This window comes from Gossypium arboreum, chromosome 9, assembly GCF_025698485.1.
Source record: "Gossypium arboreum isolate Shixiya-1 chromosome 9, ASM2569848v2, whole genome shotgun sequence".
Lineage (NCBI taxonomy): Eukaryota > Viridiplantae > Streptophyta > Magnoliopsida > Malvales > Malvaceae > Gossypium > Gossypium arboreum.
The window spans coordinates 70,154,135-70,175,982 of record NC_069078.1 but is presented as its reverse complement, the minus strand read 5'-3'; the positions used below and the strand labels follow the sequence as shown (position 1 = coordinate 70,175,982).

General features: G+C 32.0%; 2 protein-coding genes across 3 annotated transcripts; both read right to left on the bottom strand.

Annotated features, from left to right (window-relative positions):
- Positions 1-5,227: 5,227 nt before the first annotated feature.
- LOC108455568 (NAC domain-containing protein 89-like) lies at positions 5,228-12,612 on the bottom strand. Its single transcript, XM_053018619.1, has 6 exons — positions 12,192-12,612; positions 11,784-12,037; positions 11,390-11,689; positions 10,939-11,295; positions 6,436-6,600; positions 5,228-5,882 (listed from the first exon to the last, which is right to left on the bottom strand). The coding sequence occupies exons 1-6, from the start codon at positions 12,388-12,390 to the stop codon at positions 5,715-5,717; spliced, it is 1,443 nt and encodes a 480-aa protein (XP_052874579.1). The 5' UTR covers positions 12,391-12,612; the 3' UTR covers positions 5,228-5,714.
- Positions 12,613-13,781: 1,169 nt separating this feature from the next.
- On the bottom strand, positions 13,782-18,886 carry LOC108454168 (ruvB-like protein 1). 2 transcript variants are annotated; one of them, XM_017752517.2, is made up of 12 exons: positions 18,472-18,886; positions 17,691-17,879; positions 17,439-17,570; positions 17,187-17,336; positions 16,824-16,979; positions 16,221-16,355; positions 15,493-15,558; positions 15,213-15,319; positions 14,428-14,527; positions 14,232-14,323; positions 14,079-14,148; positions 13,782-13,981 (listed from the first exon to the last, which is right to left on the bottom strand). In XM_017752517.2, exons 1-12 carry the CDS (start codon positions 18,559-18,561, stop codon positions 13,892-13,894), a joined length of 1,377 nt encoding a protein of 458 aa, XP_017608006.1. In that variant the 5' UTR covers positions 18,562-18,886; the 3' UTR covers positions 13,782-13,891. The 2 variants fall into 2 exon arrangements, with proteins under 2 accessions (XP_017608006.1, XP_017608007.1); XM_017752518.2 differs by having other exon boundaries at positions 17,691-17,848.
- Between the last annotated feature and the right edge of the window lie 2,962 nt (positions 18,887-21,848).

The window sequence follows — 21,848 nt, the reverse complement described above, 5'->3', positions numbered from 1 at the left end:
TCTTACGTACAATATCAAACTCAATAATAGTAGTGGTAAAAGCATATGTATCAATAAGACTATCAGATTTAGTAAAATCAAAATTGCTAGCATTATTAACCAAGGTTTCATCATGGTTGAAACGATATTACCTTAGTTGGTAACAAGTTGAATTAGGGCATCTATCTTCTCCTCAAGCATAGGAGAGTGCTCAAGCACAAGTGGATTGCTAAAAAAAAGTATCAATTTTAGCAATTGCATGTTGAATCTGTTCAGAAGGTTGAACCTTTGCAATTTTAACATCCATGGTAAAAAAAAATCTCCGCCTGCCTCAATAGTCATTACAAGCATAGACTCCTTTGAGGAGGCATAAGGGATAAGAGTAATGGAGGCCTTCTGGGTAACAACCTCCTACAATGTGTCTATAGTAGTGGCTATTACAGCTACCATTACGAATATTACCTCTTGTACTCGAGTTTGAGACATAGAGGACTCTCTCATTATTTACCTCTATTGTTGAGATTTCTCATAATGTTCTTGGGAAGTGATTTTAACACGAGCCATTGTGAGAATTAAGAAAATTTCTTGAGAAAGTTGAAAATTTTGGAAGAAATAATCAAGAAACTCATTAATAGGTCATATATTCTTTCACATATATTATATATTCTTACTCTCCTTTGGTAATCCCAAACATGTAGGTGTCTTACGTTAAGTTTTCTTCCAGTCCACAACTCAAAATGAGTTTTAGGAATTATCTTACTAGGAACTTGTTTAACAAATATACAAAGATTTTGAGTTCATGTATCCACAATGAATAAGTAATGAGTTGCTCATCATACTCCTGACCAAATTTATTAAAGTCTAATATGCCTTTTTACAACACCATTTTGTTGAAGAGAAATTTTGTAAATGGATCTAGACATTGTCTCGATTCAATTTGTGTTATTTCAAGAAGTCGAGTACTTCTTGTGTTGTCTTTCTTGGTATGTTTGGCTTTCTTTTTCTTAATGCAATCCTCACCCACCAAGATCAATAAAATCTAATTTCAATAGATTATCATTTTTTTGTACTAAATTTCCTAGCCTTTATTTGGATGCATAGCCCAAGCATTTATGCCACAAATAAGTAGAGATTTCATTTAGCATACTACATTTAATTCCAACATTTCTATGATAAATAAGTACGAATTCAACAAAAATATTATCAAGTTTCATTTTATATAAACCATCAACAAGGTTTCCTAGAACCGACAACAATGCTATTCTTATACAAACCAAAACAATCATATCCAAACTTAATATTAAATCCAATAACATCAAGTTTTGAAATAATAATAAAGTTCCTAATATTTAAAAGTAATAAAAGGTTCTAAAATAGTTTAAGTGATACCCAATATCCCATACCAAATAATAAGTCCCCATGCCTTCAATTAAAACCTTCATGTGATTTGTGGTTTGAATCAAAAAGAATCTCTACATCATGTTGAATACATTAACGCTAAAGTCAAGCCATCAAGTATTATAAGAAACTTCAACTGAGTTTGATTCAAAACATACAAAAGCATAAAAGTTACATTTCTTTTCAAACCAAGCTTTACATTTTTTAGAATCTTTCTGAATTGTCCTACTTTCTTACATAAGTGACACTTATTTGTCGTTCATTCCTTTTTTTCTCTATTAGATACATTAACTTGTGTATTTTTCTTTGTAAATTTGTTGGTTTTCACCTAAGTACTTTGTCAACTCTTTTACCAACAAGGTTGATGGAATAACTTCCTTTGATTCTTTATTCATTATTCTTTTCTCTTCATGAACGAGCTTACTAGTCAATTCATTAACATTCCACTCAACTTTAATAATGTTATAGCTAATTTGGATTTACTCATAATTTGAAAATAGTAAGTTCAAAATGAATTACACTGAGAAAGAGTCATCCACCATCACCGCAAGGTCTTTACCTTATTACAATATCAATCATCTCGATGATATGTTCTTGCACTCCCCTCGACCCATCAAACATCATGGGCATGAGTTATGCCATTAAAATACCAGTGGGTGACTTGTTTGCATAACAGGAACATTCTTTCACAAACATAAGAAATTTTTTTACGCTCTTAATTTGTGGAATTATAATCATAATGTTGTTAACAATATTCATTTGCAAGAACATAATGATCAATTGTTTGACCGTCCTCATTGCTTACAGTACAACTTCTTTTCCTAATTGCTTAAGTTAGCGATAGCAGCAATTTATCTTCTAATAGTGACAAGTTAATATCCAAACACCTAAATGGAACTTAACTAATTCACTCTAGTCTAAGAAGTTTAAATGATTAACTAATAGAACATATAAGTCATATGAATAAAGAGAAATAACTGCAAAATAATATGCAAATGCTATAAATATTAAATTTACTTTGTTGATTCATAATTTCATATAAACAACAATCAAGTATATCTCAACTCACCTTTGGATAGATACTATAATATATCATAAATAAATGTTGATAATTTTAATAAACAAATAAACAATTTCATCAAATATATACGTTGTCTTGAATATTCAAATAAATATCCAATGAAAGATTATTTTGTCTCCATAATTCACTATCCATAAAATGAATAAAAATAATTTTGATAATTAATAAAATATTTTTAATTAGATAATTAATTTGGGATAAGTTTTCACGAATATTGCAACTCATAAACCAACTTATTTCATATCTTTTTAATATCTTGGTCCTTTTAATTAAAAAGGTCAAATTTTATTATTAGTCCATGTATTATGTGTAATTATGGATTTAGTTTTTATATTCAAATTTAGTTAATTGTAGTTTTTATATTTTTAACTTTTGAAATTTCAGCTTTAACTCAAACAATAACAATTAATTTTGTTAGATCAATTTTGCTATTGATGATGTATCATACGTAAATTGTAAATTTAATTCATATTCTTTAATTTGAATGCTGAAAAATCAAACATTAAAACTGAAATTATTATAACAAATCCAAGAAACTAAATTGATACCAAAGTTGTGAAAAGGTTTTAAAAGACATTAATTCATCATTATATAACTTAAAAATCATTTAATGTTTGCTAATTTGTTTTTATTTATGAGTAGCAATTAAAGATGATTTGTTGAGAGTTGATGTGTTCAAACCTGAAAGCCTCCCCTTTTGAATTTGGAGAAGAAGGGTTTTAATTAAAGCACCTAAAAAGCTTTTATCTTTTTTTATTTATTTTTGTTTTAAATGCCATGTGAATGTTTTAAATCTTTTGCTAACATAATCACAAGCATTACTATAATGATAAGTGAACCCTTTTCTAAGTTATGCCCCCCATCTTGTTTGCATCATCACATTCCTCAAATATTATCATAAATAGTATTTATTATTAAATACATAAAATAATATTATTCATTATTAAAAATTAATAATATAAAATAAAATATTAAAATACTATCTATTATTAAATATTTTAATACTCAAAATATTTTTATTCAAATAATAAATAGTATTGGTTATAACAATTTATTATTAAAATGATATATGAAATATTATTCATATATATGTCTATGTTTAGTAATATTGAATATTGTAATATTAAAATAATATAATATTAATTTTAAAAATTAAAAAAATTAAATCTAATTAATTTTGTTCAAGTTAACTTTTGAGGAATATCGACACCTCATTAATTTATAAAAACATAAAATTAATATTATACACTCACCTATGGTGCCATTATTGATTGATAAATATAATTACAACTTACGGTGTTGTCAACTTTCACTTCACAGTTTTCATCTTCACAAAGATAACTTTTAAAAGCACAAAAAAAAAAATTGACTATTGAATACAAAATTATAATCGAGTTCTTTGTTAATTGAGGTTGGATCATTTCTGTATTTGACAAACTCAATGTTGGATAACATTTAATGTTAAATCTCCACGAGTTATCTTCCTTGGAGACATAGATTTAAATGGAAACAATATTGAGAACTTGCCCATAAGCATCAAACAAATTTCTAAGTTTTTAGGGAGTATGTTCTGAGTTTTGGACACAATTTTCTAATTTTAAGTTTAAGGAAATGAGTTAGAATTTGCAATAGAGATGAATTAAAGTTGCTTGATTAGAGGTAAGCAAATATATTAGTGACATGAATTATCTTAATACAACACAAATAATTTAAGATGAAATGAAACTTCAATGTGGATCGAAATGAAATTTATTCTCTCCCCCATATGAAACCATTGCAAGTTACCACTTAGTGGAAATTATATAATTTTTCATTTCAACTTGCAATGCAACATTTTGATACAATGCAAGATTTTGAAAAACAAAATAGAACTACAGATTTAAGAAATTTATTCCCTCCCCATATGAAACCATTGCAAGTTCATATGAAACTAAGAACTGAAAGAGAGAGAGATGGGATGGGGATGGGGTATTTTTATTTTATTTGATATTAATATAATTATTTATATTTAATATTAATATAAATCATTTTTATTTTACATTTTTAAAATTTATTATATTTTTTAAATATTTATGTATTTTTTATATTTTTTAATTTTTTAGAATTAAGATCAAATTGAGACTATTTATAAATTTTGAAAGTTAATTTTTAAAATTATGACTAAACCGATATCATATGTAAAAATTGAAAACTAAATTTATTATTATACTGATTTTTTAACTATTATGTTAACGAAAATGGACCCAAAAAAAAAATCTTGATTTATTGGGCAGCCAATTTAAAAAATATACATAGTTAGATGACAAAAAAAGAAGCAAACCCATAATTAAGTGACCAATTTTTATAATAATAAAAAAATTCATACTTGAGTGACCAAAAACAGACGGGCCAATTTAAAAATCCCATAAATCTCTAATAATATTAAGTGCTCAAACTTTTGTTCGTTCAAGTTCTATGCTATGTATTTAGCACTTTGATCACTGTTGGCCTCTTGAATTTTTCATTTAGAGAGGTTCCTCAGTACAGAAGCAACCTTGTCTATCCAAATACTTCTTGAACTCCACTCCATGTGAAATCTGAACTATTCTTCTGAAGTTGTCATTAGCATATGCAGATGCAGGAATTTGAAATTTCTGCTTAAAGCCCTAAACATGAGGCAAATTGAAGCAATATATTGGGGCTACGATACATGCAGAACACAGCAGCGGAGTCTCTGCTTATATTCCGATGCATGCATGACAAGAAGACTACACCATGGAAACAGAGCAATATATCATGGAAACAATACATCCAGAGCAAAATAGCAGAATCTAGAGCTCATATATGAGAACTTTTGGAGTCAACTCACAAAATCATGTAGCATGTAAACACAGAAAATAACTTTTTCTTAGCATCATATATGAGCCGACTACCTACACCATGAAACTCATCATAGCTTTTTTTTCATTCTCAATCGGCTAAATGTTGCTGATAATTCTAATACAGTATAATAACAGAAGATTGGTTTCAAAGTAGCTGAGTCAAATAACAGCAGCCACTTAGCAATGACTAAGGATTGTAAAATGGATGATTTATACTGTGTGCATAGCTTTCACCGCTTCCATTTGGAAGAGATGGAGTGGACACAAATGAAGGGGAAAAACCATATAACTTACAACAAATGAAATATTGAACTTACACTTACATGGATAAACAAGGATTTTAAAGCTTCAATGCACCACAATCAGAGCATATGTTTTGCGATATAATACCCTGCCTAGTCCTCTAAGATCTGTTGCCTCTCAAGCTCAAGAATCCGTTCAGTCAAATAACTTACAGTGCCATTAGTTGTCTTGTTATCACCCTTGCACTGCAGCAGTTGCTGCTCAAGACTCCGCACAAGTTCATTAAGTCTCTGAATCTTCTTCTCTTGTGATAAGATGATCTGCAATTGACAAATTTCCACTCAAAGTCAATCAGAAGTAAAATTGCTGGTGGAAGATATGGATCAAGACAACGCCCTCGTTATACTTTGCTACTGAAGGCAAACATTTCCCAAGTACCTAGTTTCTGCCTTTTGGCATATCAGAGGTTGCAATAGCACAGTTCCTTCTATGCTATACCATGTTTTGAGCAAACATAAATCTTAAAGATAAAGATAAAACTCAAACAAAACACTGAGAGGGAAGCTTACAGAAGCAATTGCTAAACAAGGGTATAAAACATTTTGCTTTGCATTTAAATGGACTAACTTCCTACACTGAATAAACCAACGGTAGCAAGCTTATTAGAAAATGAAAAGATAAGAGATAAAAAAGGGTTTGCATTTTGCAATTCAGCTTAAGTTTACATACCAACTATACATATAATATGTCACATAAGACGTATGCATTTCAATGAAACTAATCTCATTATTCAACTCTTTTCCATCAAGAAAAGATAAACTTGAAATTTTAATTAGAATTGGTAAAAAAAAAAAAAAGTACAAGGCTTGTCACCTTTTCTTTCACAGCTTCTTCCCTCCTTGAAATTTGTTGCGGCTTCTGCGATACACTCGGGGTCGTGTCAACATCAACAACAAGTGGTTGCCTCCACTCAAATTGTGAGGTGATTATGATTATAATAAATAGGAAAACAAGTAACATCGGTCTCGACATTTTTATCTAACTCTCTTACGAAACCTGTAACTTGAGAAAAAAAAAACCCACATTCAACATTCTATGAAACCATACCATAAACATTCCTATTAAGAGACAGTGGGAATGCCGAAAGAACTATTTATAGTTTGTTCGATCTAAATTTCTTATTATAATCATTTGAAACGCGATTAACCAAACTTATTAAACTAAAAAATCCAACCCAAGATTGAGATGGATATTCATGAAGAAATGCAGTAATTTCATACAAACCAAATCCTAACACGTAAAAATAACTCAAAAGCAACTATTAAGGATCAAATTCAGCTAAAAAAACTCAACTTTCTGCTTGGTTGCCGAGAAAATTAAGAAAAATCCAAGTAAAACAAAATTTCCCACGTTTTTATATATTCAAATTAGATAACTTATCCCAAAAAAAATTAATAAAGTAAAAATAAATTTTCATATAAAGCCCCAAATGGCATTTCTAATTTCTTTATTCTTAAAGAAATTCTCGGAAATCGGCACTTCGTATTTTCCTAAACTATCTTAACAACCAAAAAAGAAACCGAATTTACTATCTTCGACCAAATTATTTGAAGAAATGAAGAAAATGCCCAAATTAAAAAAGGGAAGTCGGGAAAAAACTTACAGATCAAAGTTAATGAGGAAACCCTGAATTCATGATCGATCAACACATTCTCAACTCCTCTTCGGAGAGTTCTAAGTGAGTTTTGAAGCTAAGGCTTTTTTTTGTACTTCTTTTTCTGAGTCGATTTTCTTTTACTTTCGTTTATACAACGAAGGAAGCAATTATCAATGGCGGAAAAGAAAAATAAAGCCATTTATTTGGGTAAACTACACCAAGTTCACTAAACTATTGGAATGTTACAAGTTGGTCACTAGCCCGTTAAGTTACTAACCGACGATAAAACGTCGCGATAGGTAATTTTATAATTTGATCACTTAATTATTAGTAAATTTACAATTTAGTCACTATTAGAATAATTTAATAATTTTTCCATTGAAACAATTAAATAAAATGTGGTATTAGGTTACTTTATATTTTCTCAACCAAATTAATATCCTAGGGTTTTTATTTTTATTTTTTGTCAATTAATCAAATAAAAAGTGAGTTGATGAATTGTATAATGAAGTAATAAGTCTTTAATTGCTAGTAGCAAATCTCTTTAGTTATTAATTAGATAAAATAATAATGATAAAAGTGATGCGAAGATAACTAGGTGCTAAAATAAGAAGAAAATCAATCATTATGAAGAAAGGTTTTCTTTTGGGTAAATTACATCAACAGTCACTTAATTTTGGGGTAGCTGATAAACAGTCACTTTGGATTCATTTTAGTCACGCAAATTTAGAAAAATAACAAAACAATCACTAGTGTTATCAAAAAGTGACAAATCAGTCACCCACTAACATTTTTAGTTATAGACTTAATGGGATAGGTGATGTGGCCAGTTAACTAGCTGACGTGGCCAATTAACTAACCCAAAGTCTCCAACGACCCCAATACAACTGTCCAAGAAAAAGAAGAAGAAGAGAATGTAAAATCCCTCTCAAAGTCGCCAACGACCCCAATACAACTGACCCCACAAACAAACCAGCAACACCGACAAGTACTCTGGCCATCACCACTTGCACCACCATTAAATTGGATTAGGTTTTTTTCCTCAATATTCTTCTTCTTCTATTATGGATCAATTTCAAATGCTAAATTTTGTCCCCTAGAGAAATTTCTTCTTGAAATACTAAATCGCCAAAAAGAAGTCTTCTCTGCCTAATTTTGGTCAATAACAGTACATAAGTAACCAGAACAAAAAACAAAGATTGAAGGACAATAAGAAGAATAAAGCTGGAGAAAGAGAGAAAGATATGGGTTTTTAGTATTTACCAATTTCTAAATCCTAATTTTGGTTTCAATTTCTTCTTATTGTCTTGTCCTTTCTTTTTGCCTGACAAGTTTGACAAAGTGATTAGACAGAGAAAACAAACAAGATGAAAAAGAAAAACACTCAACACAAATAAGAATAAAAAAAGAGCTTTTAGATCTGGGTTCTCCCATTTCAACTTTTGCTTCCCCACTTTTTTTTCTTCTTTTTCTAGTCAAATTCTAATTGTTTCCTTGTTTTTGCAGTTGTTCCATATTAGAAATTTGGCGGGTTTGATTCTGATATCCATCTAATAAAAAGAGGATAGGTAGGTATGCTGAGGAATAGGTCCAGAGCAGTGACTAGCAAGTAAACTTTAATGGCTGATCACAGCTCTCAAGCATCATCCCCTACCCAGAATTGCACTAAACAAATCCCATCTTTCTTCGATTCTCCATGATTTAAAGCTTTCATTTCAAAAGCCTTTCCCGACACTGAATCTCTCAATAGCCCTACTTCAATCCTTAACAACAAACCCTTCTTTCCTTTTGATAACCTCTTTGCCTTAGACAAAAACCATCCCAAATCCCTTTTTTTCTCTTCTTCTTTTTCTCCTCCTTCTCCTCCTCCTCCTCATCTTCTTCTTCTCTTCTTTTTCTATTGCATAAACCCTAAATTAATGTTGAAGGGGTTGTTTATATTGGTGCTAATCGGCCAACTGGATGATTAATAACACCAAGTACGCTGTCATATGCCATGTTATTTTTTCGTTACGTCAGTAATAGAAAACAGTAAAAATTATTGTTTTATTATTTTTCTAAAGTTGAGTGACTGAAATGAAACCAACATGTCTGTTTTATCAGCTATCCCAAAGTTGAGTGACTGTTGGTGTAATTACCCTTTTCTTTTTCATAGTAATGGTTAGAAGCAAATCAATCAACAAGATAAAAGCTAGTCAAATTTGTTAATTTCCTTCATTAGTTAACATGCTATTGAGAATGATTTTATTTTTTGGTTTAGCCTATAGAATATATATTCTTTTATTTAGTTGGGAGAATAAAAATAGCTTAATAGTATCTTTTATTAAATTATGTTGAGAGTGACTAAATTATAAATTTATTAATAATTGAGTGACTAAATTATAAAATTATTAATAATTGAGTGACTAAATTATAAAATTATTACTAATTTCATGACTGAATTGTAGATTAGCCATCCTCACATCTAACATCGGTTAGAAACTTAATAGGCTAAGACCAACTTGTAACTTTCAAATAGTTTAGTTATCAATTTGTAATTTTTTGAAGTTAAGTGGCTAAAGTGTAAATTTACTAATAGTTTAGTGACATTAGATTTAGTTTACCCATTATTCTTCTATTAGTAAAAGTACCATCAAGCCTGGATTACATTTTTGTCTAACTACTAATTAAAAAATGAGCAAATTAAATCATGTAGATTAAATTAAAGTAAATTAGTTAATTTGTTAAAATTTTCATCTATTTCTATTGTTAAGTGCTAACGAGGTTGAGTAGCAATCAAACAACGATAGATGACGGGCAATGTGTAACTCTTGCTAGCCTAACAATATTTTTAAAATTAAATATTTTTTTTATGCATTCAAAATAAATCTAGACATATGATTGTCCAGACTTGAATAAACCTGAACAACCATTTGTCCAAATTTATTTTGAGCTTGTTTCTTAAATTATTAAAATTATAAATAAATATTAAAAGTTTTAGAAATTATAAAATTATATATATACACATATAGCATGTTTTAAAAAAATTCTAATATATATATTGAATGAAGGCTAGAATTTATTAAGGAAACAAAACGACACCGTACAACAAAATAAAAACCAAAAAACAAATACAACAAAAGGAAACAAACAAACCCTAAAGAAACAAGGAAACAATCAGAAAGGAGCACAAAAATCCCAACCGCCTCTGATGAGCTCTCCTCGGCCAACTCCGAATATGCAAAGAAAAATAGAAGCTCCCAACACCAACACCCAATGCTAGTAAAACGAGTAAAATGAATAGTCAGCACCACCGACTAGACCAACATTTGCAACTTTTAAATGAAAAAATAAAAGTATTCTCATATGTAAAGGATATTTTAATAATTAACTTGATTGAATTAGTTTATTTTTAATTATTTGTAAATTTATTGGATAATATATTTTTATGAACATGTTTTTATCAACAAAGCTTCTCATGTAAGAACAAAAGACTAGGTCCTGGGTTGGATGCCTAGACAGCCTCACCCATAAACAAACTTATGTTGGCTAGCTTTTAGACTAAATATGAAAGAAGAAGAACTTGAATACAAATAACTATATTATTCATGACCATTTAAACTAACCAAACTGGATTCTTTTACACCCCCAGATAAAGAACTCAATGTTGAAATAATCAAATGCCCTCAACTATGAACGCTATTCATTCCCATAACTTCTGCTGCTACAATGCATCATATTTGAAATACTTTGCTGCTTTTGAAGTTGGAACATGGCAGCAACAAAGCCAGTAAAGTTATCAGGATGACTAAAATGGCAGTCCTCGGTGAGAATACAGATAGCAAACATTTTGGTGGTCCCTCCGACTTCCATTTCTTGGTCGAGATCCCACCGGTGCCATGTTGGATGACATCTGCTTTAGTTCTTGTCAATCTGATTCTCCGGTTTGCTCCGCCCTGGAGAAGGGATACACGGTGGGTAGTGGTGGCTATCATAGGCAAAATCTCAGGTGTTGAGGCTGACAATGAAGTTTCATCAAGCCTGATTATATCATCTTTCAGTATCTCAGCGAAGAAATCTTCTTCATCATCAGAATCCTGTAAATTTTAAGCAAAAAAAACATGATTATATTCGTGTTCATTTGCATTATGAGTATGAATTAAAACCACCAATCTTGTTGATTTTAACAACCTTCTTAAGTGTAGAAGACTCTGTTGGTGCAACTTCATTGGAAAGCTTTTGCTCAGATTCGGATGCCGAATCGATTTGCTCTATAGAATGAGAATCGTTACTGCTAGTAGCCTTCTTTGAATAGAATTCAATTGCCTTGTCCCCTTCAGAGATGCCAGTTAGATCAGTTCCACCATCTGAGGTAGCATGGTTGCTGTCATGCACGATTGACAACTCCCTGTGATTCCGAGCAACCCGATTCGAATTGTTATTCAGACGAAACTCGCTGTTCTTCCTAAGACGGCATACCACTAGGGAATCCTAAAAATCACCAACAGCAAAAAAGAAAAACACTGTCAATGACTAACATGAGAAATTATTGTTCATATGTTAGTATTATAAGAGAATTAGTAACCTGGGATTTTCCTTTCATGCAATATTCATGCATGATCCATTCGGTCCTTTCCCCTTTCGGAGCACGACCTGTGTGGAAGACGAGAGTCCTCTTCGTGCCGATCACATTCGAACCGGACTTCACATTACGTTCTTTCCCTGTGGCTTTCCAATAACCCTGTTCGGTTGCTCGTCTACTTTGTGAACCATTTGGGTACTTCCTTCCTCGAGCACAAAAGAAGAACCATTCATTATCTGACTTTATGATGGACTTAGCTGATACAGGGAAAAAAACACCAGAAATCACACCACCGAATATATAACAAGAACAAAGTAGAATCCTCCAGGCATGTATTACTAAAACCTAAATGCAATAGCATCATGTATAATATCATTATAAGAAATTAGAGAATTAAAATGGGCCGTTAACCTGGCAAGTCCCAAGGCTCATATCTGCAAATTTCAATCTCAGGAATGACCTCAACACATTTGTCATAACCATCCAGTTTCTTTTTTAAGTAATAAGAAATGAGCTCAACATCAGTTGGTGAAAATCTAAACCCTGGAAACATTGAAGAGGCTTGAATAGACATTTGGGTTTCTCTTGAAACCCCTTCAGCTGCCATCATGATCCAACCGAACACAAACTTGTCCTTGTTCCTTGTTCTTTTTCTTCTTTATTTGGTGTAAAGAAAAAACAAGTGTTTTGTTTGTCTTGGCTTTTGGTTGGGTTTGCTTGGAGGAAAGGGATGGATGATACGTTAAAAGTTGTGCTTTGCTTTGCTTTGGCTTCTGGGTTTGGTTTTTTGAAGTTGGAAACTTGGTTATTTTTGTTTCTCAGTTTTTGCGTATGGAAGGGGTAGTGATGTGATGTGATGTGATGTGATGTCGGATTGTGGGACAAGTGAAGGACAGATTGTTTTGACAGTTGGTACGGACCTGTATCGTCACGTGGCGTTGCGTTACGTTTGAGGTTAGGGATATGATAATAGTATCGTACCATTAAAGTACTTGATTAGACCTCCATCACCGCGTTTAAGGGTTCATCAACTCAATTTGAGCTTTACTCGTAGGTTGTCACGTCTTCCACAACTCTGCTCAAGGTTCTTCCATTGCTTAATCCCTTTGTTTAGGATTTATTTTAAACACTGATAATATTTTTTCTTTTTCACTAACATCTTCTGTAGTTGCATTCAACTCTCAACTGAGGGATAACGGTTTAGGTTTGAAAAATCCAACCATAATCTGACTCAATCTCAAGAGCATCGAATTAAACCCAATTTTATTACTTCAAATCGGTTCAATTCATTATTTTTAGAAATTTTAAAATTATTTTTACTATTTTGTATAAAATATTTATTTTTGTTTTAAAATAATAAATAAATAAAAGAATTCAATTCAGTTCCTATAATAAAACCAATAACCAAATAATAACCAAACCAAACCAAAACTGAATTTATTTATTTTTTAATTTAATAAAACTAAACTAAACTAAACAGTACAATTCGAACTGACTTTTGGTTTTCTCCATTTTTTACTCAATTTAATGTCAAAACTCTCCAAAAATGATTTTTCAGAAAACTTTGTTTAAAAAGACTTCGAATTCTTTACTACCGACCCAATCATAACAACATGATTTTCACCTTCTATCAAATGCAAGTTTTACAAAGCTTGATGACAAAATTGGTTTTATATTCAAGCACATGTAAACCCTTTTTTGTTATAATTAAAAGTTAACAGGATTAATTTCTGATTCCAACATTGATAACTCTATGCCACCCCACAACCTGACGGACCGCTCTTTGCTGAGGTTTTCCAGGGTGGCGACACCTCCAACCTTAACATTGGAGCTACCGTGGTTCAAAGCTTCAGCCGTTTTCTATGACACCTCTGCTACTTCTTATAACGGTGGAGAGGAGTTGGTTGCATTTTATATGTGATTTACCTGGCCTGAGACATGAGGTTGTTCAAAGAACCCTAGATGTCTTAAAGCAAATCAATAATAAATCATTTAATCATCTTGCATTGCACATACTAATGATCAATTGTCCAACTGAGAGAAAACAATGCACAACAAAATTCAACCTAAAACTGAAGGGCAAGAGGAAAGAAGATATAAAAATAGGATTATCATGAAATGAATTTTTCCTGTTGCTCTTGAAGAATTTTTGCCGAAGACTTGGCATCTATGTATAGCTTGCTTACTTCCTCAAGATCCGCCTAAAAACAAATACATAATAACGGATTCACATTTACTCCTTGCATTGATGATAAGTAAACAATCATGAAAAACAGCTTCTTCTGAATATTTAATTACCTTGCATATGTTGTCTCGACCATTCATTTTTGCCGCAATGCTAGCAGGTGATAACAGTTGAACTGCATGCCTGAAGAAACAGTAACATGTAAGTATGCTTCAAGTTGGAAAAGTGCAACTGATAGTGGAGTAAATCTATATTTTAAACCTGACCTTAAAGATGTGCTTTGTCCAATCTCTCCGAGGAACGCCAGACTTTCTTCATCCACAACCAGTTCTTCCACCTGTGCACGGATGGCTAAAATCTGCATACACCAAATAAGTGAAAATTTTGGCTGAGTTTTCATTTGATGCTTGCCACAAATAACAAAATGCCGATGTCAAAAATTACATATAACCAGGCCCTAACCTGTATCATTTCTGAAGGACCATATATCTGTGTGCGGATGATCACCAATCTGTCCAATAAGTCAACAGGTATGCCATGAGGACTATTCATATCAGTACCCCTGCAAAATGCATATTCATTTTTCACAAACTAGAATCAAACCAATCAGGCAATGCATAAGCAATGTAGAATATATTATAAAATATAAAAATTGACATAAGTTCCATCTTCATGTCAAAAAAGAAATCATGTTGTAGAAGATATTCAACATTATGCAAGGAAAATGAACATGTAAAAACTATGCCAACCGAAAAATATAACAGCTGATATGAAATTTATCTTCAGGTATTCCCAGAAAAAAACAATCTTGCAGAAGATCACTCATTTTGATTCTTAAATTTCAAGCCTGGGACATTTATGCTAACCCTATCACTGTTCCTCAATTATGAGAGCCTAAATTCTGTGTGAACATCTCAATTTTGTATCACATTTATGTTTCAACCTACCACTGCTCCTCAATTATGAGAGCCTAAATTCTGAATATATACAAGAAAAAATTGTCCCCAATAACCAAAACCCTTTAGGGTTGATATTATTGTTGCATCAAGCTATTTCTGCATGCTATGATTTATAGAAAACAAGACTAAACCAATGACATTGTTTCACTAGGATCTGAAGTACTGAAACTAAGTCCAGATGATTAGAATAATAGCTCATCTTGTATTTGAGGTAAAGTTATATAGATGTGATTAAAAGAACAGACGATAAACCAAAAATTCATACGGCTCAGAAACAATTTTCATTACCTTACGTTACATATTCCTCTATTTGTAGCAAAAATTACTATTGGAGATAGTGAGCTCTCTAAAGCACGATTCAAGTATGAAAAACACTCCATGTCCAGCATATGAACCTGCAAATCATGACTTGGAAAGCATAAGCAAGCCCGATGTGCAAATGTGCTTAACATGTGCACAGGTCATGATAAATATCTTCGATCTAAATATGTGCATGCACATAAACAGAAAAATACATATTGTATCCTTGCATCGAAGGACATGTATCATAAGCAGGAAAGAACTCAACCTCATCAATGAATAGAACTCCTGGGACAAGCTCTGCCACACCTTCATCAATATACCGGTTAACAACCTGGCACAAATAACATTGTCATTTCAATCAAAAGGCATGCCATTTTTCTAGCAAAGAATTTAGCCTAGAGGCCAAGTTCAAAATCCAAATCATAAGCTTGAACCAACTTGAATAACCAATCCATATGACTCTTAATGTCACGTCCGTGCAGGATAGCTATAGCTTCTAGGGAGCATAAAATAAGCCACCAACTAGCTGAAGAGAGTTAAAAAGTAAGATTTAAACCATTAGGATTAGAGGATTTACTCATACAAGAAGGGATGAAAAAACATAAACCTATTATGGGAAACCATGGCAGGTAATGAAATTCAATCACATTAAATTTGCATCAATTCATCTGTTTCACTCTGGAGTTGTTCAATATTATGATTGGGGTGCAGAATGAGGTAAATCTCAATCTTTTCAATAAGGCATATTGTTTTTTCATTGCTTTTAAAATATTATGATCCTACCATTTTCTAAACCACATAAAAGATACAAGCAAAATTCTAAAAACTTAACAAGAAAAATAAGATACATATAGAGTTAAGTGAAGTTTGCAGGGCTCCTACTAATGGCTATTGCCCACAGAAATTATAGCATTGGTAAAAGACTACTCCCACAGATTGTCCACAAAAAATTCATCATATAGGTGGATGCCAAATGTGTTTGGAAAATAATACCTTATTTATTTCTTGTCGTAATTTGTCAGTGATTTCTGTCTTCCTGGGCTTCATCATCTGACCCATTAAAGACAAAATGTCTTGGCCCCCTTGAGGTCGTGCGTTAGCAGCATCCAAATCATGTAATGTTACATCCTGGTGGTGAAGAAAATAGAAAGCTTCTTTTTGTTTTTTAATGAATTTCAGCATGGGTAGAAAACCAATAAATTTAGAACCAGAGAAAGGGAAATGACACCAAGCCCACCAAAGCATATTTGTAACATATCAGGCAAATGCAGAAGGCATCAAATTCATAGATTTGTTTTCCCTTGTTTCTTCATGAAGTGGGTTGCAACTCTTAAGCAAACAAATAACAGTTTGTAATTGGCAAAATGTTGGTAAGAAAATTCATAAAAGAATCCTCACTTCTCATATGAAATCAAAGGGACGATGATAATGGTCATTAATATATACAAACAAGACTTGTTGACAAAGTAGGAAAACGTCCAAGCCCATCAGTATAAAAATATAAGCAGAAACAAGTCTTCAAGGCCAAACAGAATATATTACAGAATAAATGCCAAGGGAACTACAGGGAAAAGCATAATATCAGTAGCGTCAAACCTGCACTATCTCCTTCTTTTTGTGAACTTCTCCTTTGGGAAGCGGCACATATTCTTCAGCTTCAAGGTCAAATTCTGTGGCAAAAGCATCACTTCTGCCCACCCTTTTAACGGCTCCACTATTTGCTTCAATATATATAACATCTCCAACAGCTACCTGCCAGTCAAGTTAAAAACCTCACAAGATTTCAAATCGAAGCCAAAACTCTTAGGCAGATAAAAAACATAACCATCGAAAGGTCCCTAAGGAAAGAGACAAATATTTTTATACGCTATAGTGCCTCATACAGTTTAGAAAAAGCCAGAAAATAAAAACTTGAACAATCTTTTCCACATAATAATGCAGAGAAACTTAAAGGCTTACCTTTTCTTTAATCAAGGCATCATAAATTGTAGGGTCCAACTTCAGTTGCTTTGTTCCTTTGACAGTTTTCAATCCAATAATTACGTGGCTAATGCTCTTACCATAACCACCTGTTACGCTCTCTGTTTCTTCAGGAGAGAGTTCAGTAACCTGAAACAAGAACAGCTAGGATTCAGGGTCTATCCCAGCAGTCCAAAGAGAAAACAATCAAATAAAATCAGGGATAAAGAATTGCCATTAGGTGTAACTTACCTCTCCTTCATAGACCTCTTTATTTTCCTTGATGCGTAGACCAATAGCCCGTCGGAAATTTTCCATCAAAACTTCAGTTTTCTTTACTTCTGAAGAGTATACTTCAGATCCAACCATTGGACAGAATGGAACCTGAAAATAATGTAAGAGGAACACATATAGAAAAAAATTGCCAATCCCTCCAAAAGAACTGGCATACAATAATGCAAATTTCAAATACATTCAAAAATAAAGGGAAAAGACAACGAGAACCTTGCTCCCAAGCTCTTGGGAAATTCCTAAGGCCAAAGCTGTTTTCCCAGTACCGGGAGGCCCAGCCAGCAAAAGTGCACGGCCAGCCATCTTTTTTTGCCTTATCATATCCACCACAAGACCAGCTGCTTCCCTTGCCTCTGCTTGCCCCACAAAACCTGCAGCCAAAGGAACGGCATTTCCAGTGGGCTGGTAAACAAAGGAAAAGAAATGCTCGTAAAGTTTTGAAATTGGTCAAAAAGGTAAGCATAGATTTCAATTTTTCCAGTAAAAACAACAAGTGAATGAAAGCAAAAGATATGGTTCAGAATATATAAGCAAATTACTATGTTCTATCAATGAAACTTCATAGTGAAAATACATGAAAAAAAACCACTTATTCAACTCATATATGCATTGAAAACTCATACAATTAACAAAAATCTACGCCTCAAAAGCCATCCAATTCTTTCCATAGTCCGTAATTGAGAATTAGTTAGTTCAATATTTATTATTATCTCCATTTCTGGACATTCAATTTAAGTTAAAACTATATTTCTGTCCACTCTAAAACTGAAAAAGTATACCATTAACAACAAATCTCCAGTAATTGAATTAACAGTTGACTATTTAAGCTTAAAACCCTAAAAGCAAGAAAAGGTAAATTTCCATGGCTCAAAAAAAAAAAAAAAACTTCAAAATGCTGACAATTACAACAATATTGCAGAAATGCACTAAAATGCAAAACATTTAAGCTCAGAAAAAAAATTTTAAAAAGGGGAGGAAGGAATGAAGAGAATACATCGAGACCAAGGCCTTTGATGTGAGTATGAGTAGCGATTCTTTGCTTTTTGGCCGTTGATTGAACCTCTTCTATCTTCATTTTATCCATCTGTTTGTATTTTTTGGATTGATCGTAAAGAAGAAAAAGGAAGAAGCTTGAAAGCTTGAGGAGCGCTAGTGGCAGCAAAGAAACCTGGCTTTTTCGTCAAGAAATAAAGGCGAGGTTTTTCTTAAACCCTTCTCCATTTTCAAGTAATGAAGTGTTTAATGCGCTAAGTGGATTCCTTTCCTTTTTTCTTTCAATAGCATTTAAAATATAATATATTCTTTTTATAAATTTTAGTCACTTACTTTACAATCATCTCTCAACCAAACCCTAATTACAGGGAGACAATGTTAACATTACCAACAAAGGATTGAAGTCGGTACTTCTCTCAATTAAATTCGAGTTATTATTATTTAAATATTAAAAATATAATTTTGTGTTTCCAGATTTTAATTTTATTAATAAATATATATAAATATATTTTTATTTCTATTTTAAATAAAAATTATGAGCTAAATAATGTAACTCACTTAAAACTTTTAAAATCTTAAAATTTTGAAATTAAAGATATTTTGTAACAAAGACGAATATTTTAGAATTTGAAAAGAAAATACATGATATGTATGATTCTTTTTATAGGAATATTAATTAAGTTACAATGTAATGAATTACGTGAGAATGTGTAATAAAATAATTATTATTATTTAAAGACTAATAGTAAACCAAGTATACTGTGATTATTTATCAACCATTTGCCTATTATGTTGGAATAAATTTGAACAAGTTATAAGCCAAATTTTATATCCGATTAATGGTTTCTACAAATATCACAATGAAATCTAAGATTGCAATGAATTATACATATATCACATAAAACTCACTACAATTGAAATTAATAAAGATGTAAATGTCCAATTTATAATGTTTCCTATTTATTTAATTATTTAATTATTTTATTCTTTTCTCATTCAAATTGAAAATTTATTAGAAATTAGGGCGTTCAAATTTCGGTTAAAACTAAATTAATCGATCGAATCGATTTAAGTTGATTAATCAGTTAGTTAATCAATCTAATTCAGTTGAAGGTCAGTTAATGATTTTTTAAAAGTTTGGTTATTAGTTAATTCAATACAAAATCGGGTAATTAACTGAACTTAATAATTAATAATACAAATGATATGTAGTTTTTATTCGGTCAAATAAACATTATAAAAAAAATTGATATGTTTTATACTTGTTTTAACAAAAAAAATGGTTTGGTTAATGGTTAAACGATTAAAAACTTAAATTAATTCAATTAATACTAGTTTGATTCGATTAACTGTTCAGCTAACCGCAGTTGAAGTAAAAGTTGCCTAAGATGAGAGGGTTGGTAGTTCTTGCTCCTCCAAATTTCGGCCTCTCCTTGTGGCATCTTTCCCTACATCAAAGATAAAAGAAATAAAAATATACATCATTAAACAAATACACAAATAACTTGAAAATTTGAGCAAAATATAATGATTATTGAGACTCATCAAAATATTTACTTAGAGATTAAATAAAAACCATTGCTAAATCATAAATAATACAAATATTTATCAAGTGATTAGACCTACCTCAAGTTTAAAATTGTTAAGAGTGCTGGATTTAGAAATGCTTCAATGCAATTTTAGATAGTAAATTAAACCCTAGTCAAGAGTGCTTTCCTTAGCATCCTAGCGAGAACAGGTCTTTATGCGGCTTGGGATGAAGGAAAGTGGTGGCGAAGAGAGGTTCACAGGAGAGGAGATCTCCCTTTTGGCAGAAGAATTCATTCAGTTATCAGTTAAAAGCTCGATGGTGGCACCCAGTGATAAGCCAACCCTACTTTGCACTATATGGACAAAAAATCCTATAATCCAGATAGCTTTAGGGCACAGATGAAAAATATATGGAAGACAAGGAAAAGGTTTGAGATCCAATTGGCAGGGCAGAATTTATTATTGATAGTGTTTGAAGGTGAAGAAGATCTGGAGATAATTATGGAGGGGCAGCCTTGATTGTTTCGGAAAAATTTAATGTTGTTTGATCAGTTGACTAAATCGATAGAGAGGAGTCAAATTCGGCTTAATTCATCTCCATATTGGATTAAGATCGGCCCATGTCTACCAGAAATTGATAAAGAAGATTTAATGCATGCTATTGGGGTTACTTTTGGAGGCGTTCTGAGATCTACAATTAATTGTGATTTCTATCGACTTAGAGTTCAGTTAAATGTGCAAAAACCCTTGCGCAAGGGTATTTTCATCTCAACAGAAAATCAAAGTAAGTCTTGGATCCCATTTAAATATGAAAAATTACCAACTTCTTGTTTTGGCTGTGGAAGGATAGGGCATGGGCCCAATGAATGCCTCACGTTTACACTTGTAGAAAAAATAAAATTAGAGATGGTCCTCATTATTCTTTAGCATTAAAAGTAGAAGTCAATTTTGTTGGAAAATAGAGTTTAAAGCTTAATGCTATTTCAAAGAAAATGCAGATGCAATGTTCATATACAGGTGCTATAGAGAAAATCTCAGAGCAAATTTTTTAAGAGAGGGATAGAAGTGAGATGGGCCAAAAAATCCAGGATAACTCACAATCCACAGGAAGGAGGAAGCAATAATAATATAAGAGGAAGCGAAAGTTATGGAAGAAAACGAATGTGGGGTAAACAATAATTGCGCAGGTCTTTTAAAACCAGCAAAGAAATCGAGCTGGAAGAGAGTTGAGGCAACTAGAGAGACGGACATGGCTAATGGTGAGAGTATTTTGAGGAAAAGAAAACCGGAGAAGTTAGAAATTGAAGATGACAACAAAGGAATATACTATAAAGAGGAAGCAAAAAGAATAAAATATGATGATCAAGATTTTCATATTGTGAAAAATATAAATATGCAAGTAGAAACTCTCTAGCATGATTGTTTTACCAACCAAAATAGATCGACGGCTGCCAATGGACAAGTCAACCGGACACAATGAAAACCATTTGTTAGAACGTCCGTGAATTAGGGAGTCCACGGGCAGTGAAAAGGCTTCGGTATTTGCTGAAGCAACATAAACCCCAAATGGTCTTTCTTATGGAGACCAAAATAGATGTAAAGCGCATGGAAAAAATCAGGAGGAGATGTGGTTTTGAGAATGGAATCGGTGTAGGAACAGCAGGTTATAGAGATGGAATTTCTATGGCATGGAAAGCAGGAATTACGGTTTGCCTAAACAATTTCTCAAAAAGCCATATTGATGTGATTGTAAAAGGAGACAATGTCAATGAAGAGTAGAGATTTACAAGGTTTTATGGATCGTCTTATGCTACCAATAAGGATGATTTTTGGAACTTATTAAGGAAG

Coding starts and splice junctions, on each gene's coding strand:
- LOC108454168 (XM_017752517.2), bottom strand. CDS start 18,561: ATGGATAAAATGAAGATAGAAGAGGTTCAATCAACGGCCAAAAAGCAA. Junction 17,571..17,690: donor CCCAAGAGCTTGGGAGCAAG/GTTCTCGTTGTC, acceptor CATTATTTTCAG/GTTCCATTCTGTCCAATGGT. Junction 14,149..14,231: donor GGACAAAGCACATCTTTAAG/GTCAGGTTTAAA, acceptor CTGTTTCTTCAG/GCATGCAGTTCAACTGTTAT.
- LOC108455568 (XM_053018619.1), bottom strand. CDS start 12,390: ATGATGGCAGCTGAAGGGGTTTCAAGAGAAACCCAAATGTCTATTCAA. Junction 12,038..12,191: donor TGAGCCTTGGGACTTGCCAG/GTTAACGGCCCA, acceptor TCCCTGTATCAG/CTAAGTCCATCATAAAGTCA. Junction 6,601..10,938: donor AAAGCAGCAAAGTATTTCAA/ATATGATGCATT, acceptor TAAGAGAGTTAG/ATAAAAATGTCGAGACCGAT.